Source organism: Leptonotus elevatus, chromosome 12 (genome assembly GCF_054856555.1).
Source record: "Leptonotus elevatus isolate MCC_2025b chromosome 12, RoL_Lele_1.0, whole genome shotgun sequence".
Taxonomy (NCBI): Eukaryota; Metazoa; Chordata; class Actinopteri; order Syngnathiformes; family Syngnathidae; genus Leptonotus; species Leptonotus elevatus.
In genome coordinates this window covers 10,346,681-10,365,362 of record NC_141250.1, presented here as the reverse complement: position 1 = coordinate 10,365,362, position 18,682 = coordinate 10,346,681, and the positions used below count along the sequence as shown (strand labels likewise).

General features: G+C 40.2%; 1 protein-coding gene across 2 annotated transcripts; it reads right to left on the bottom strand.

Moving 5' to 3' along the window:
* Positions 1-574: 574 nt before the first annotated feature.
* srpx (sushi-repeat containing protein X-linked) lies at positions 575-15,574 on the bottom strand. 2 transcript variants are annotated; one of them, XM_086091124.1, is made up of 10 exons: positions 15,403-15,574; positions 9,040-9,096; positions 5,739-5,927; positions 5,314-5,490; positions 5,035-5,161; positions 4,811-4,932; positions 4,329-4,508; positions 3,489-3,622; positions 1,257-1,378; positions 575-1,180 (listed from the first exon to the last, which is right to left on the bottom strand). In XM_086091124.1, the coding sequence occupies exons 1-10, from the start codon at positions 15,551-15,553 to the stop codon at positions 997-999; spliced, it is 1,443 nt and encodes a 480-aa protein (XP_085947250.1). In that variant the 5' UTR covers positions 15,554-15,574; the 3' UTR covers positions 575-996. The 2 variants fall into 2 exon arrangements, with proteins under 2 accessions (XP_085947250.1, XP_085947251.1); XM_086091125.1 differs by lacking the exon at positions 9,040-9,096.
* Positions 15,575-18,682: the final 3,108 nt, after the last annotated feature.

The window sequence follows — 18,682 nt, the reverse complement described above, 5'->3', positions numbered from 1 at the left end:
TAATCTTTTCTTTTTCTTTTTTATTTAGGGGCATCAGGCGATTAGAATTTGTAATTGTAATTAATCACATGACAACTAGTTAACTCAAGATTAATCACACATTTTATATCTGTTCTAAATGTACAATAAAAACAATTCTAGGTTTTCATACTGTGAAACTAATATAAATAGTTCAAATGAATTTTTGACGTCTATAACCGTCAAATGGCAGTCAATGAGTTAATGGCTGATTGATATTATAGTTTTCCCCATTGCTGATTAAAGGGGAAGTTAACCCAAAAATGTGCTTTACAAAATGTTGTACACACCCACAATAGTCTAAACACAGCATTCTGATTAATATTGTGTATGTGGAATATGAATTGAGCAGCAAAATCCAGCGTTTTTTATCCATCTCAAGTGGCGGCCATTTTGCCACCTGCTGTCGACTGAAAATGACATCACAGTTGCTCAGGGCTCAGGTTAACGACCAATCACGGCTCACCTCAAGTTTTTTTGTTCGTTTGTTTCAACATTCTATGTAATAAGATCATCTTTACACCAGTACTGTATAAGAGTTAGGAATGTCAAAATGTTACTTCAATTTGGAGGTTTACTGTATTTGATTTGGTCAACTGGAGAGTGTACATAACACAAATAGACACAACATAATCCAGAGTGTGAGAATACATTCTTATTAAGGAAGTGGGACATAAATAGTATAATTTTCCACTTCATACAGTAAAAATACTTTTTTGTACAAAACATACTTTTGTTTTGAAAAATAATAATTAAAAAACAAACAAAAAAGACCAGTAGACAAGACACAGGAATCAATATGATTTTCATGACATGTGACTTGAACGGCTTAAAAAAAAAAAATCTCCTTTCAAGATGAGTGACTTGGCAGCAACGTGTTGTTTCAAACACACACACTGACACACACCTTCAAGAGACAGGAGTGTGTCGTGATCACACACAGTCCCAGGATGTTGGGGGGAGGGATAACATGGCTCATTATGATTGACAGGTCTGCCCGGCAGCTTGTTGCATCACCATTTCGTCCTTGCGCAAGGGTAAGGTGTCAACGGTGGTGAACAGCTCGGCCGCCGTGATCGGGAACGGGTAACGTTGCTTGTCCGTGCCCTGCTTGTCCACCAGGACCATCTGGAAGGACCTTTGCGGGATCTGGAGCAGTAACCTAGGCAACGCGGAGGATACGGTGAGCACCGTCACGTGTGCCGACATCACACAAAAAAGAAATGATGTGCGTGTACCTGAGTTGCAAGGCTAGCATGGGGGGGAGAAGCTTGTGTCGAATGCGGCCAATTTGGGCTGGGTAATTCCCCACCAGCTCGATGACGGTGATGTGACGCAGGTCCAGTCCGCACTGGGCGTGCTGTTGTCACCACAAATGTATAAGTTGAGAAGTCTGACACGGGGATATCTGGTCAACGTTTGACATATTCCAGACAATGTTGTTTTTGGAAAACATTCTACGTTTGGTCTTTTGGACAAAAATACTTAAGTCACATTTTAGTCATCTCTATATGTGTTTGTTTTAGTCAAAAACGGACAATTTTAATTGTAATTTATTCGTGTGAAAGGGACACTGCACATTAATCAACATTTTACAATATATGTGTCCAAGTTAGCCAAGTTAAGCTAATTTTCATTGGCAGTCCTTTGGGCGAATGTAATAGGCAGCCTAAAATGGGAGTCATTAAAATCACAAATCAATTTCCAACAATATTTAAATGTTTTGGCCCAACTTCAGCCACTGTTTCAGTTTTTTGTTGAAGACACTTGTATTTGTCTCCAACTTAAGTTCAGCGGGGAGAGTATTAAAAAGTTTAGTTCCCTGATAACAGAAGCAGGTTTTAGTTAGCATAGACTCAAAAAAGGATCTGGTCTAGTTTTAGTTACATATTTAGTTTATAGCTTTCATATAATTCATATTAATTTAGTAAGGCTTTTTTTTTTTTGACAACTTAGCACCACGTTCCCAAAATAGAAAGGCTTTAACTATCAAACTAGCAAAACAAAAATATGTTAGCTTAATAGCCATATGACTAGCACCCACCCTTTCCTTAAGCTCTTTGATCTTTCTTTTGAGCAATGGCCAAAAATATTAAGTATCTATACGATTGAGTTTGTTTTTTGTTTGCGTGAGGACAGAAAAAGGTCTAAAATGCTACTCAACTGCGGCTAACATAAAAGCTCATGAATTGATGTTAGCGCAACAACTAACTTTAGCCTGGAGCTAGCTATAGCAGCCCATTTGCGCCAGGTGTTATGTGGAAAACTTCAACCTTACTTTGAAATTGATCACAAGCTGATTGGCTAGTAATATTATTTATAATAATATTTATTTATTTTTTTGCCCTCAAGTTGCACAATAGCAACATGGCATCTTAAATAGAAAACAAAGCAAGAATCTCCAGTTCAAAATTAGACCTCTTCTGAATGTAGATTTAAATCTGATATGTATCGGATACGTGCCAATGCGAGCGCAGTGTAAACGCACTCATCGGATGGATAAACAGTGCAAGCATGATGAGGGCTGGACAGAAGTCCCAGTCTTCATCCGTCAAATGCAGTAGTCGGATACAATTATGATGATGAGTGTGATGTTGCGTCCCAAATCAGCCTCCATTAGAGCGGTACATTTGCACCCTGGAGCATTTGGAAGCGGACAAGAGACCATAAATGCTATGCATACTTGTGGGATTCGATTGCCATCCGTCTGTTTTCTCCCACATATTCGGATTCGGTTTGCGGAGGCAGCAGTCTAAGATGACCATACTTTCCTGTCTCCGGCTACCTCCTCAAACTCACTTGGGAGAGGGGAGGGCAATCTAGAGAGGTGGTTATCACATTGGGACCTGCACCTTTTATTTTTTATTGTCGCTAAGTTGCTACCTATTTTTACAGGGGTTGAGAATTTTTTTTATTTTTATGTATTATTTAAAATATAGCCATTAATTGTTAGTTAAGAAGCATACAATTTTTGAAAAACAAGAAAAAACACAAATGCAACAAACAAGAAGAGTCCAGTTGCCTAAATTTCCGGATGACTGAGAATATACACAAACATAAAGAAAAAAACACACATTTTCAGCAGGCACTTTGATATATTTTATTAATACTGTAACCAATGGTGGAGGCACTCGGTGGCCACGCCCCCCACCTCCTTTTTGCAGTAATTATAGCAAATTTTATTTAGTTTTAAAAAAGAAAAGAGGGGACGACATTCTGGACCAAGGTTATAAAAGTTTTGGATTTTTCATTATAGTCACTATGAGTCGTTGACATAGATAATTGAATAAATACATATTTGTAGTAAATAAATAATAATGTTCATACCAATTAAATCAAATTGGATGCCTGCGGCAAACCTGATGAGCTTTCATAGAACATATGTTACCGATCACTGCATGATTGTAACAAAAGAGCATGCAATTTGTTTCATGTTTATAGCCACCATTATATCCCCCATCATAGCTCACCTGCAAATTGGTCATCTGGAAGCGGTAATTATGATTGGCAGCCGTCGGGGCGGAGATGATGAGGAGCCGTCGCTTCTCGTAGAATTGGTCGAGCAGCGCCGAGGCCCTGCGCACCCCCACGTTAATGTTCATAGCTGCGACCGGCAAAAAAAAAAAAGCACGGATGAACGAAGGCAAAGTGCAGCGAATGGAATGAGATTTTACAACACGCATTTATTTAGTGGGCTCTGTTCCCACTCCCGTCAGGCTTACAAGAAGTGAAATAAGCACGCCAAAAGGCAAATAAATGAGCCGCATGAATAATGAAAGAGTAATACTTGAATACATCACGTCGGTTATGTTTTCGCCTTCATTTGTCATTTGGGCCCGATTTCACTTTTATCACAAAACAGCGTCAACTGCAAAGCTCTCAAGAGTGCTCCTGGAATAATTACACTAATTATATGACTATTTGTAATGTTACATACATTAATAACTGACCACAGTAACGGCAAATACACTGTGGGAAAGAAAATATCAAGCGGAAATACAATTGTATCAATATTAATTCTTATATTCTGTAGCAAGATGCACATATAACAAGATGGATGGATGACAGACAGCTAGCTAGATATCTAACTAGCTAGCTAGATAGATATCTAGCTAGCTAGCGAGCTAGATAGATAAATAGATAGATAAAATTAAATGCAAGGAGAAATTATGTAATGTAGACTTTTGCTGGTTGTGTTATTTACTTCTAATTCCTCATTACCGCACACACACTCATAAGGGTATTCATTTCCCCAATCAATGGATCGAAAAGAGGTCATTTCGTCCTCCACCGATTGGTGTGTTACGTACGCGCACAGTCGGTGTCGCTACCGGACCAGCTGAGTCCGTGCTGGCACACTCTTGCGGCGCTGCCCTGCAGATCGGCGCCGCCCGCGCAGGTAAATTCGCAGGTGGCGCCGTAGTTATCGCCGTCGCTGTCGCATTTCATGTAGCCATTGTCAGGAGGGGAGAGTGGACTACAGCGCCGCACTGGCGAGGGAAACATTGGTCATGGATAACATCGGAATGCCAGCAGTGGTTAGAGCAGTGGTTCTCATGCTATGCTCCCAGGGCCACAGGACATAAATTGGGGGTCCCAAAAATTTTTTGCAATCAGTTATTATAAGATATACAAGATATGGTTGTGACATCATAACATCAATTTGACAACCATGCATAAATAGCCTTTGTTTTTTGTTTTTTAGAACAGCACAGTACAACAGTAATAAATAAATAAAAATTCAAAAGGTGCAATATGTTCCTATGATTTAGAGATAAAAAAAAAATCCCACCTCTCACTCTGACAGTGAAGCGACAGGTTCCTTTGTTCCCCGCACGATCCAACACGGCGTAGGACAACTTGTGAAGCGCTTCGGGAAAGTCCGATTTGGGAGCTTTCCCTTTCAGGATCACGCTGTAAAAAGACCAAGTCCGAGATTGGATGAGTCGCTTGCGATGCCCTCGTCTGGATAACAAACAGCGGGAGAGGAGAAGAAGCAGAAACGGGAGCACGTACTCTGTAAGGATGCCGTCGGCCGTGTCGACGCCTTCGGGTGTGTCCCAGGTCACCCTGGCCGTCAGCTTGCCTGGCTCTGCCCACTTGTCCTTCACATGAGGACACTTGATCTTTGGAGGGTCCTCATCTGGAGAAAATGAAAAAAAAAAAAAGCTTACTTTAGTTAAACAAGCTTTTAATATCAGCTATGAGAGTGTCAAAAGATGATTTTTAAAGAAAAGGGAGACTGAGCTGTGTGTCACGTACAACACAGCATTGAACAAGTTTTTTTAAGCTTACCGACGCAAGTGGCGGCTGCGGCGCTCCAGGCTTTGTTGTACTGGCAGGTCGCCGTCTTGGGGCCCTTCAGGGTGAATCCTGGCGAGCAGAAGAACTCGCAACGGGAATTGTAGTAGGATCCGTCTGAGCACTTGTAGCCGCCGTTAATGGGCATGTTCATCTTGGGACAGCGGATCTCTGCCAAAGACACGACAGAGAACAACATGATCAAAATTGAATTGACACGTTAAAAATATGTTCATCCCCCCCAAAATATTGCAAGTCGTGTCGGGACATTGTGTACTAAGAAATAATAATAACTGGAGACTGTACGAGGGAAGGCTAATGCTTCGTCCAAAAGCTAACGTTAGCATGTATGTTTAGCCTACTATTTTCATTTCGCTGAGCCAGCTTAGCTTTGACCCACTAGAAATCCTCATCCTCACCTCGACACGCGTAGTTGGAGGACCAGTGTTTGCTGGCCATGCACACCACCTCGGTGCTCTGGGACTCGTACCCTTGCTTGCAGCGGATTTTACAGCGCGTTCCCATGGCATTCTTGGAGTGGTGTCCCCTTGGCGTGCGGCAGCTCACGTCGCCATGCTTCACCTTGATGGGCGCACACCATGCCGACCCTAAAAAGTGTGTGAAGTCAGTTTGCCGGCAAGGTGTTTTACTGTTTTTTTACGAATCCTTGTTGATATGGTAGCAACCATATAGAGATGTTTTAGTTTTACTACTCCCACGTGCAAACACATTCAAGCTTGCACACAAATGGATTTGAACACAACCAAATGATGATAAATTGCAACATACTAGAGAAGATTAACAAAGTTCATTAAGTGGCACTTACCTGAAGACAGATAATGTGGTCTTAGTCCTCCTATTACCTTTATGGATTATGCCCAACCACACCCAGCAGGGGGTGCTGTTTATATATACGGTGGTACCTCGGAGTTTGAACAGAATTAATTCCTGTGAAGTGTTCAAAGTCCGAATTGTTCAACCTCCAAAACATTTTTCCCATAGGAAATAATGTAAATGCAATGAATCCGTTCCCAAACGCCAAAAACATTACATTGGGCATATTGTTAGACTACTAAAGGGTCCTTTTTGCGCTGTTTAGCATCAGGCACATTGTTGAACCGCTAAAGGAGGTCCTTGTGCCAGTATTTACGGAAGGAGTCACAGTAGTTATAACAGCGCGATAATCTCCTTCCTAAATCCACTATGGTTCGTAGCACTGTATGTTTTTATTTTCTGCCACTAGACCTGCTGTCTTTATTTGGGCCCATGTAGAATGAATATTGTCGTGGAAAAATCTAAATGCACCTCTGGGAGTGTTCACCCGCTCTGACTGGAAATGAGCAGCGCTTCGTCTCCACAAGCGGAAAATTAGCATTCAGTAGGGCTGAGTATCGATTCAGATTTCCAAAATCGATCCGATTTGATTCAGAAGGGACCGATTCGATTCACGATTCACATTGATTTTCAGTTCAGTTGAGGATTTCATGCAGTACCAATTTTAATTTTATTTGTAAGACATTCTCAGAAGTACCAATGTTGCAAATAGTAGAAACATCTTTCTCTTACTTGGAGCATGAGTAAAAATATGAATATTTACATTTATAATCGAATCCGATGCAGTTACATTAATCATGTATATTTTATTGAACATGACCTGATCAAAACAATAAATAATAATTGAAATCAATTACAACTACAGCGCTATGTAAATAAAGTGGCAAAAACACTCCGGCAAATCACGACATTCACATTCCTGTGACGGTTTTTATGCTAAGCTTCCTGTGGTTAATAAAAAAAACAAAAACAAATTGACATAAGAGACACAGTCATAGTGCATGATTATGCATCCACATTTTGTGTTTTTACGTCCAATTTCTTACCTTACTTCTTTCGGGGGGTATTTGTGTTCCGTCTTTCGCTTTTTCTTTCATTCAATGTACAGTTTAATTACTGCCGCATGCATGCACTCCGTTTAATAATGTGGCGGTAATGCACCAAACGCACCTGCCAACCGCGATAAGAAAGAAGAAGCAGAAGTCATGCATTACCACCAGTGGCCTTCTTCATAGCCATAGCTGCCTATACTAAAGAAGAACATTATATAGAGAATTAGAGACTATTTTGACGACCGTCGTAGCAGCTTCGGTGGCTCCCGTGCTCAGCCAAGTCGCCAACGAGTGTCGCCCTTTGCGGGTTCTTGTGCTGTACGCGCCCATGGCTGAGCTCAATTGAACTGGAATGGAACGAATCACTTCGACAAGTGATTCCATTCATCGCGTTGACTCAAAGGTTTTGTCCGTTTGAACAAGTCGTTCGCCAAAAGACAGAGCAAAAACAAACAAACGCAATCCCCATTAAAAAAAAAGTCAATACAAAATATTTTGTACGCAAATGCAAAGTGACAGACTTGACTTAACTCATCGGATTTTAGATTCACTACTACTAGTGGTGCTTTTTTTCTGCTCTCTGATTGGTTGAGCTTAATTCTCATTTTTGCGCTCAACATGCAGGCCTAAGTTTAGTTCACAAGGTACGACAAGGTCGAACATGATTAAAAATGTATTTTCAAGAAAAAATTGACATTGTGAAGATAGGTCAACCAACGGTTGATATAATAATAAGCTTTGACAGACACTGTTCACTCCCTCAACGGCGCAAACTGAAATATACGAAAAGAAGAAAAACTTGGTAACGGGCCAGGACCGAAACTCACTGCCTACTACTGCAAAACATTGAATTAACTCATTCACTGCCAGTGACGACTATAAACGTCAAAAATTCATGTGAACTATTTCTATTAGTTTAACATTTTTTATGAAAACCTATATTTTTTTTATTGTACATTAATAACAGATATAAAATTATCATGCGATTAATTACGATTTAACGGCCCTTATTTTTAATATATATTTTTTAAATTAGGCCCGTCAGGCGATACATTTTTTAAAATTGTAATTAATCACATGACTTCACTAGTTAACTAACGATTAATCACAAATTTTATATCTGTTCTAAATTTACAAAAAAAAAAATTCTAGGTTTTCATACTCTTGTTAGCAAAAGTGGATTATTTTTTTTAACTAATAGAAATAGTTAAAATATATATTTTTACGTTTATAGCCGTCAATGGCAGTGAATGAGTTCATATGAACCCCAACGGTGAGCATGTTTGCAGATATACAAGTTGGTTCACCACAGCCATGTTAAAAAGCATAAACATTGGCCAGAATCGGCTTACTATCGTCATTGCACAAAATAATAATCATAAAACAAAAAGAAAAAAAGTCTTCAAGGCTTAAGGGGCTCATCCAAGAGATTGGACGACACTGCAATTGCTTTTGATTTCCTATGTGCGGCCTTTAAGCAGCCCAAGTTACCATGTCAACCATCGTCACGACACAGAGAAGTTGATCCTCGGCAAAGATCACAATAGTAAGAATTTAACATGTTTCCTTGTCTCTTCCCAAGTTGGATACTTACGTAAATAAAACCTGATTTATTGGCTTCACGTCTGACTTTTAAAAGCTGCAGTTAATTTTCCGCTGACTCAGGATAAACACAAACATGCACATCTAATTCCCAGAATGAGAAGGGGTATTCATTGCAGGGAATAGGAGGGAAGCGGCTTCCCCCCACCCCCACCCCCAGCTTCTTTCGCCATCTAACAGCCCATTTTGATGTTCACACAGTTCATGGCAACCAAGTAAAGAGTGACGTCACCTTTGAACGCATGAGAATACCAGTCCTCATCATCTCCGTAGGCCTGCTGTCCTGACCCTGGGGAGGCAAGCAAAAGATAAAAGAAAGAAAAAGAAAGCAACTAATAAGCAAGAGAAGACCGCGTCCAAGATGTTTGGCAATGTTTTTACAACACTCTCCCGGGCTGTTGTTGCGTGCGTGTGCTACAAAACAGCTCCAGGATCAAGTTTAAAAGATTGCTTTTACATCTGAAAGCGCAAGCATGGGGGGATGTGTGTGTGTCGGTGGATCTTTTGGGTTGAAGTCATGCAGAACCTCAAATGATCCATTTTGTTCCATCCACTTTGCACAAGGGGACCACTTGGTGGTGATTTTTGCTCAAGGGCAATAGTTCGACAGTTGAACACCCCTGATGCCGTACAATTCGGAATTAGCCCCCCAAAACGTTTTTTTTTAAGTCAAAAATTCTAACTGCCGTCATAAATAAGTAACGTTATGAAAATATTGTGTAACTTTAGCTAAACGAGTCTCCAAAGGAACAATTCAATAAGTACTGCTTTTCTTTAGCTTTTTATTTTTTTTATTTTTTTTTAAATGGTGCCAGGATAGAAGGGTGCCAAGAAATTTGAGATTATAACCATCAATTATAAATGGAAATTATTGTTATGTGGAAAAGCAGTATGTGCATCTCTTCCTGGCTGATCAGTACAATTTGGCAACAATAATTTGTCATAAATTTACCATTTTAAACACATTTGATTGCATTTACATCCGACTACTAAAAGCGATTAATTACGATTTACAATTGTTTGAGAGTTACTTTAAACATGGTCTGTACACTTAATAAAGGATTTATGGTCGTGACATTAACTAATTAACACTATATATAGTATTTCCTGTAGGAAAGATTATGTTTGACCTCAAGGGTTGCACTGTATTTGACTTTTAATATGACGCCTGATCAAATGTTACACGTCAGTTATTTTATATTAAAAAAGAAGAAAAAAAAAACACCACTCAGGGTACATTAAGTGCATTTGGAAACCTCTTGTTCGCAAACGACTCCCCATCAAGCATACTTACCACAGGCATCGATTTCTCCTTAGCCAGTTTAAACAAGAGTTGATGTAAAACAGAAGCGTCTAAGGCAGACGGCTTTTCAAAGTGTGCCACGTGGGAATCTCCTCAAGACAGCAACATCATCATGTAAATAATTTTCACATAGCTGAAATTTGGAATTTTTTTTTTTTGAAAATCTCTATATATTTCTGAAGCTGTTGCCCCTCATGCCTCACACTTTGAAAATCATTCATACGAGGAGAAAGTCAGGTTGGATTGATATTTTCCCAGTTTACAGCAAATATAAATTGTTGTCTTTGCAAACACATTTCAAGTGACACGTTTCGGATATGACTCACTCACGCACACACAAATTAAGTCGAGGTGCGAGTTGGTATGTTTTGCGTCATCTCGCGGCAAGCATTACAAAAGTTCCACCACAAGGCGACACTCCTCTGAGACAAACTTGTGCCTTCGGATGGCTCTTCTGCTTTTATCACTTAACTCAGCCCGAAACGTGATGCTAGGTATCAAATGCTCTCCCTTTTTGGTTCATATATGGGGAAAAAATATATATATATTTCAAGCCACAAATCCACAAGACCATCGTACTTTAAGCGTTGTGATGCAAATTTAGAAGCAGTGTTATGCACTGCACTTAATTATATTTTAAAGTCTGTGATGGGCATACAGTAACTGTATTTGATTTGTGGATGGTTGCTTAATTATTATTATTTTTAATTTAGTTAACTAATACGTACCATTAAATCTTGCCCACAAGAAATACACAGTGGGGCAGATGCCACGGACTTCCGACTTCTGGGTTTCGCACATGGCCGCGTTCCAACACTCGCAATAACCCCCCACCCCCCCCCCCCCCCCCCGCGCGCACGCCCCCCCCCCCCCCAGATAGGCGTCTCATCTCTGAAATGCTTCGGACACTTGAAACAAACACACTACGGGAACGCGTAACGGAAGTCCCGCCTCCTCTTGGCATATACCTCATTACAAAAATAATAAAACGAATTAATAACTAAACTAAAACGAAGCATTTTTGAATAAAATAAAATGTAACATACCTAAAACTAAATAAAAACTAACTGGACTGAAAATTATAAAACTTCAATCACCCCTATCCAATTCCCCTGTTTTTCTTTCTCTACGCTGCCGTGACGCATATCCAAATTGTGCCACCTGAGATGAGGAAAAAAATAATAATAAAATTTGGAATTCTGTCATTTGAATCATGTATTGTAAATCCTGCCCAAGAAGCAAGATGAATAGTGATGAGTGAGCAAAGAGGAAGCAAAGAAGAAGTCAGGGATAGAAAAAAATAAAAAATATTGCAAACGTGAGGTGCTCCACATTGGCCTCAGCACGGTGTATATGTAGTATCCACAAAGGAGGCGTGTCCCATCCTCCTCCAGGCCTACCGAGCCACATTTCTCATTGTGCCTTTTTATCCTGACACTTCTCTGACCAATATAGGATGGCACACAAAACTAACACCAGCGCTGAGGTTTTGACTGACACATGACACGTCCGTCACTGGGTTCGAGCGAAACACTCGCGCTGAGTTTTGCTGGCTCAGAGGAAAACTTTTGATTGCGCTTGTTGGAGAGGAGAAAAGAGGAGGTGATATATGGAAAATGGATTGCAGAAATGACTGTACTCAGAAAACGAGACACCCAAGTGTCCTTTCGATGCCTTGGGGATTTATTGGAGAAATCGTTTTTTGCAGAGTTTTGTGGTCCTCATTTTCCTCTTTTTGAATGGAAACTATTTAACTTTTCGAGGATATTCACATTTTATTGAAAAGGGTCTGTATGTGCGCCCAGTGCCCTGTCAATGTAGTCCATGGTGTAAACCGCCTCGTGCACAAACGTCAGCTGCGACAAGCAGTACAGAAAAAAGATGGATGGATTTTTATCGCAAGTCATTTGCCAACTTGCTCGCTGCCTCCACAGCGTGGCCTTCTGACACCATTCATCATTCTTCCTTTTGATACCAATTGCAGCTTTCTTCACTGCATCTTTTATGAAGGAGGTTGGCTCACCGGCGCTGTTAGACACATTAACAAATGCGTCTTAATTATTCTGCGCCTCGGCACCAACATTATCTGCAAAGTTTATTCGAGTCCAAAGCGGTTATTCCGTTTATTTATGCCACAAGCGCCTCAACAAACCGTTTGAACCAAAACATTCACAGCTTCCAAATCCCTAATTGTCTGTCTCACTATTTGAATCCTGCAAAAGAACAGTTTATGCTTCGCTCGCCTGATCAGAGGCCATACGAGGAGACTCACAACAGCGTGAAGCTCTATTTATCTTCATCCGCAACGCACTGGAGGACATGCGCCAAGTTCAACAAAATTGCTTCACCGCAGCCCGAACTCATCACTCCGCAACGATTTTTATTGTGCAAGCATGTAATGCGTGAAGGCCACACAAAAGGGGAGGCTAATAAAACAAGACAACATTTTTTTGGGTTATGGACAAGCCAGAAGTAATTACAGTGCTACCTTGATTTATGAGTGACCTGACTTTTTTCATGGTTTTATTTGTGTGTGTGTGTGTGTGTGTCTTGAGTTGTAATCCAAAATTAGAGTCACAAGAGCGAGATGGTGGCAGTGAACTTCACAACAAGCAGTTTGGCTTCAAAAGAAAGACTTGTGCTTTAAGCTGTTTGTTACAAAACATTAAGATAATTACATGTTGTGTATTTAACTAAATGACACAACTGTCTTGTAGAAGTTTGCTATCTTAACCTAACACACAACGCAAAATGTATTGTCTATCGCCTGCGGAAAAACAACTAATAAAGTTCCATATTACTGAACAGGCTTCTTCGTGGTTATATGTGTGAATATAATATTCTGCCCCCTGGTGGCGAAGGAAAGTACAAAAAGCTGGATTTTGTGGCAAGATGAAATGTTTTACCGCTCGCTTCAAGTCAATGTGAATGTTCAAATGTGAGCTATGTGACAGGAGGGACTCAAAATGATCAGAAGAATTATTTTAAAGCAGTTAAGGGATGAATTAGTGGTTCATTTCCCCCGTAGTCGATCGAGGAAACCGTTTTAGTCCGGAGAAGAAACGATGATGAAGTGCGAATGTTAGTAAGCGAGCAGTGATTGAGAGGATGTGGATATAACAGCCGCACACTAATGATTCATCCTGAGACTCGCACGTGAAAATATGTCCATAGAGACATATGACACATCTCACAGCTAATGAGCGTGTCAGCGTGTTGAAGTCGGGTCTCCTTCGCCTGTGCCATCCTTTGATATTTTAGTCTCTATTTGACTTCAGGCTGCTTTCTTTTCCCAGAAAGACGGGGGTTGAAAAAAAACTCAAAGTGTTATCAGCAGAGGAGGGATAAAAGCTCGTCTTCCCGGCAAACCTCGGGGAATGACAAAAACGTTCAATTACCGAGGCTGATTTCCAATTAGCTTCTCTCTGTGGGCTCGCAACACAAACTGCCGTTAAGCGAACGCTCGTCCTCTAAATGCCAACGTGCAGTTATGGCTTATGATGACAGAGGAGAGAGAATAAGATGCCATTTTCTTTAGCTATCAAAATCTACTGAGGTTGCTGTCTACTTTTTGAAATGTACTCCACTAAGGGAAAGCGTGGTATTTAATCAACGATAACGATCATTTAGCTTCACTGCTGCCTTTTTACAGAAAATATCATGAAGAATGTGCAGTATGTTTTTGATTCCGCAAAGTCGTGCGCAAAGTATGTTCATAAGGAACTTCAACATCTCCACTTGTGGGTCATGTAAAATTTGCAAGGGGAGGTGATTTTAATATAATAATAATAATAATAATAATAATAATAATAATAATAATAATAATAATAATAATAATAATAATAATAATAATAATGCATTAGTTGTTCTGCCTGCACCTTGATGAAATTCCTCAAAATTGCGTTGCACCACAACTTGGACCTGCTTTCATCGAACGTAAAATTTAGCTGTGCAATTGAAAATGCCCTCGGCGCACCGGAATGCCCAGCATGGCGCAGCGCGGTCTGCGAATATTCTCAAACATACTAAAGGAGGCTTGCGCCAGAACAAAATTCAAAATGTGCCAGTTTTTACATCTGAGTGCTGTCTACGAAAATACAGCCCAAGGTTGCCAAAATGTGGTTCAATATGACTGAGTTGTTTCGTTGCCTATTTTGATCAAAGCATTAAGGTGCCAAAAAGCGGCATGGTATAGATAAGCAACTGAATTTGGTATACATTAATTACTTTTGACAATTTAATTGTAAAGGTACCAATATGCTAAGTGGTGCAGCATTAATCTGATATTTTGGTACCTGTTCACAATAGAAACTAGAGCAAAAAAATATATATTTCTTTATCTGAGATTTTATTTTTAGGCAAAATCGCCCAAGGGTGCCAAAAAGTACTGCGGTACAGATTCGCTATTTTCATACCAATTCATAACTTTGGAGACCGGAAAGATGATGAGACAAAAAAATGTGTATGGTACAGAACAGAACTGGCAGCCATTTAAAGCTTTTGACAACGGAAACACAAATTTGACAAAAAGTCTCAGCTCTTTTGATACCCACTGATAAATACGGACAATTGCAATGCAAGGGTGCCAAAAAGTGATCCGGTGAAGTACTTCTTGGGACTTTACAGGTCTTCTTCTTTTTTCTTTTTTTATCACGCTGCATTCAACATACACACACCAGTGGTAAAAGAACCACCTGAGCAAACACAAACAAACACACCCGTGTAAAATAAACTGCACAAGCGCGTTCACAGAGCAGAGCAGAGAGCAAGACTTTTGGACATTTTCCGTGTGAACGTGTAACGCGGCCGCTTGTGTTCATGTTTCAGCATGTGTGATTGCCATACAGCATGCGTAACTTTGAAGTCCGCCCAGTTGCACGCCGCCTGGCGCCTAAAGCTAGCCTGGCCTCATTATATGACTCTATATGTGTGTTATGTGTGTGCGTGTGTGTGTGTGTGAAGACATGCCATTAATGCCAGCCTCACAAGCGGACTTCATCTAAAAGGGAAGAAAGAAAAAAAACCGCCTAGCTGTGCAAGTCCCCCCACATGCACACTGCACTCCCCCCGTTCCACACCCCCTCCACGTACACGACACACACACAAAAAAAAAAGTGGCTTGACCCACAAATCCAGTGCACAACATCTAACAGCCTTTGCCTTGAGCGAATCCAGCCTACAAGACCCTGTCTCTAGAGATGAGACAGCAGCAGCAGGGTTGTCTTTGGGAGGGAAAAAAAAGAAGTAGGGCAAGGATTTGTGAATCAAAAGAGAGGTCAAGTTAGTTCGTACCTTCATACGCAGAGCAGAAGCAGATGTGGACGCACAGCAGCAGCAGCAGGGACCGCATGTCCATGCTGAGAAGGGAGATCAGTGGGGGGACAGGACAGGAAAGACGCTCTTCAACTAGTAAAGATCTCCTGCAGGAAAACTTCCAGCGCATTCCTCCTTTTCCCAAAGAAAAAAAAAAAAGGCCCGCCTCTTCGCTCCACAAACAAGGGAACACAGTGTGGCTCACCCCAGAGAGCCTTAAACTAACATGGACTCTTCATCACCTTTTCAATCCCGTCAAGGGCAATTTCACTTTTGATCAAGTCTTCAAAGGGACATCTTCTTTTTATTTATTTATGATGTGACAAAGTATGTAATATTATATGTGACGTATATTTTAATATCGTGATGGCAAATGGAGCCTTTCGTGTAGCTTAAGAAGTTTCAAGTTTCTATGTGCAAGAGACCCATTTTGAATAAATTACGCAAATTATACACTTCACATATTGAGTGTATTACATTCATTCAATTTTATTACATAGTGTGCTACATGACCCCATTTTCATTTGCTGACAGATAAGAAACAAAACTAAAATTCTATTTCCAAAAAGGCATAACAAGATGCTTATTAGAAAACATGATTATTGCATAAGTGCCTTCAGCTGCCCACAATAAAACACATCTCTGAAATGTGCCGGAGGGTGGGGGGGGGGGGGTGTTACGACCCCCATTTGCCTCATGCACGGCAACACAACCCTTTTACACATTTGAACATAATGTAGCTCTGACGATTGTACCTGTAGCTGGGAAAAAATAACAGATAGATGGTAATGAGATACTCACCCTTTCTTTTATTATTTTTATTTATATAGTTTCTGTAACATGCGATGCAGTAGAAAATATGATTAGACTGTAACAGGCACCTTCTGTTTAGCAATGAAGGACATCTTTGTGTATGAAAGACTATTCAGGCTGTTTCATACAGCACATGCCACTGTTTGTATCCAACCATTAACGTGTTCATATTTACTTTTTGAAGAAAGCGTTTCAACAAAATTTGATATTTTGCACTTTTCCACAGTGCAGGACGAATTATGAGAAATAGAATCCATCCATAAAGCTGAGTTCTAAATCCTAGCCACTGGGTAATAATGAGTAAAAGGTGTCATAATCAACACTACCTCCATATTTTTTGTTGTTGTCATTTATTGGTTATTTATTTCAGTCTACTTGTGTGAAGTAAATGGCAATGGGGCAGTGACCACGGACTTATATATGAAGACTGTGGCTAGTAGTGACCCACTAGACTAGTGGGTCACTATTAATACTAATATTAGTATACTAATATTACTAATACTACTAATACTAATACTAATACTAATACTAATACTAATACTCATTTTGCAATCTGGAATACCGCCACCTGCTGGACTGGAGTAGAACACTATCTAGACAACAATGTATACCGGGTGCCGAAATTCAGTAAATCATGCATATTTGTGGTTCCGCATTCATAGATTTCATCTAGCATCCCACAACAAACTGTATTTTACCTTAGATAGTATCTGGGGATTGCTATGATATTCTTTAATATATTACTCATCTCAATTTATTCCTTGTTTAAGCATTTTGGACCACTACGGTTTGCAGTATACGCTTCTTTTTCCTTTGCTTCCCATGCTTCCACTTCACCTAATCTATAGCTATGACTTTTCTTTTCCACAGCTAATCTTGAGATGTGTGGTGTTTTTCCCCTCTCGGTCAACCATGAGTGGATCTTTTGTTGCCGTCGGTATGACTCAGCGGTCACCTTCCTCTCCCGCAGAGAGCTTGACAGGCATGTCTCTCACTTAAGAGACCTTCATAACAGTGGCTGCGCATTGTAATGGTGTGGTTTTTTTTTTTAGTTTCCTCCATCCTGGCCTGCTGTCAAATCATTGTGTGAGTCTTTTATTACAGGAGAGGGCTCGGTTTGTGTGGCTCTTTTTGGAATTTTGATTTCTCTTTTCAGTCAACCTCACTCTCATCGTTTCATTTTTCTATTTTGGTCTATTTATGAGTTTGAATTAGGTTACATACATCTCTCTTGACACTTTTGGACCAAAAGTACCAACAAAATAAATATATTGGAAGCATAACTAACATTATATAACGATTTTTTTTTTAATTCACCAGTTTTTTTTGTTTTTGCTTCTGCCATATTCTTATTTCTTTCTAATTCAATATATCGCTGGCAACTTCCTATGTCACAGACTACTGGTCAGTCTGCACTGTAGATATGTCTGCCATCTAGTGGTGAACTAAGAGAATGCAACAACCTAAATTCGAAGCGCAATATGCACGTGCACTACGGTGCCTCAGACAGACTACACTTCGCAGGCCACGGATTTATGACTGATTTACACATGAATGGATTGTCGGTCAATGTGCTACCGAAAGGCAGTATTGACAATCCATTCATGTTTAAATCCGTGCGTGCTGTCGATTCCCGTCGGGAGTGACGTCATGCAGCCGACAAATTCGGCTTTCCTTGGACCCAGTCTTGTGAATTTGGACACAGGCTCAGACTTCATATAATTGTCTCTTTGCACAGCTCGACTAATTCCTGAATTTAACACCACCCCTTTGTTTCCTGTCTTTCATGATTGGACAAACTGATTAATCCAGGCGTGTCTGGCTATTGTGGTCATAGCTTGTGTCCAAATTCACAAGGCTGGGTCCTCCGAAGGTCGAATTTGTCGGCTGCATGACGTCACTCCCGGCGCGATTTGACAGAGGCATAGTTACTGAGGTCAGGCACACCTGGATTAATCAGCTTGTCCACTTATGAAAGACAGGAAATAAAGGAGTGATATTGAGTTCAGGAAGTAGTGGATTTGTGCAGTCCATTAGCAATTACTAGATCTACGATTATATATATATATATTTAAAATACATTGATGTGATAGAAAAGATTTTTTGTAGAATATTGAAATAATAGTGTTTTTTTTTTTTTTAATAAATGAATGAACATGGAAAAATCTAACATTGGTACACACTGTTCTTTCATGCCTGATTAAACACGCCGTTGTTGGGGTCTCCTAAAAAGTGAAGATTCGGGAGATTAATCGATTTGGCTCGATGATATATTGAATGTGTATTTTATAACGTCTGTGTGAGTGTGTGGTAGGGGTAGGGCATTGAAGGTATTACCGCCACTGTGTAAGCAGTTGATAAATCATAGTATAGTTTATGGCATTGCCGTATATTTGCGGTTAGCACCTCTGTGTTCTGTCTTTGGAGTTCGAACCTTGGCTCAACA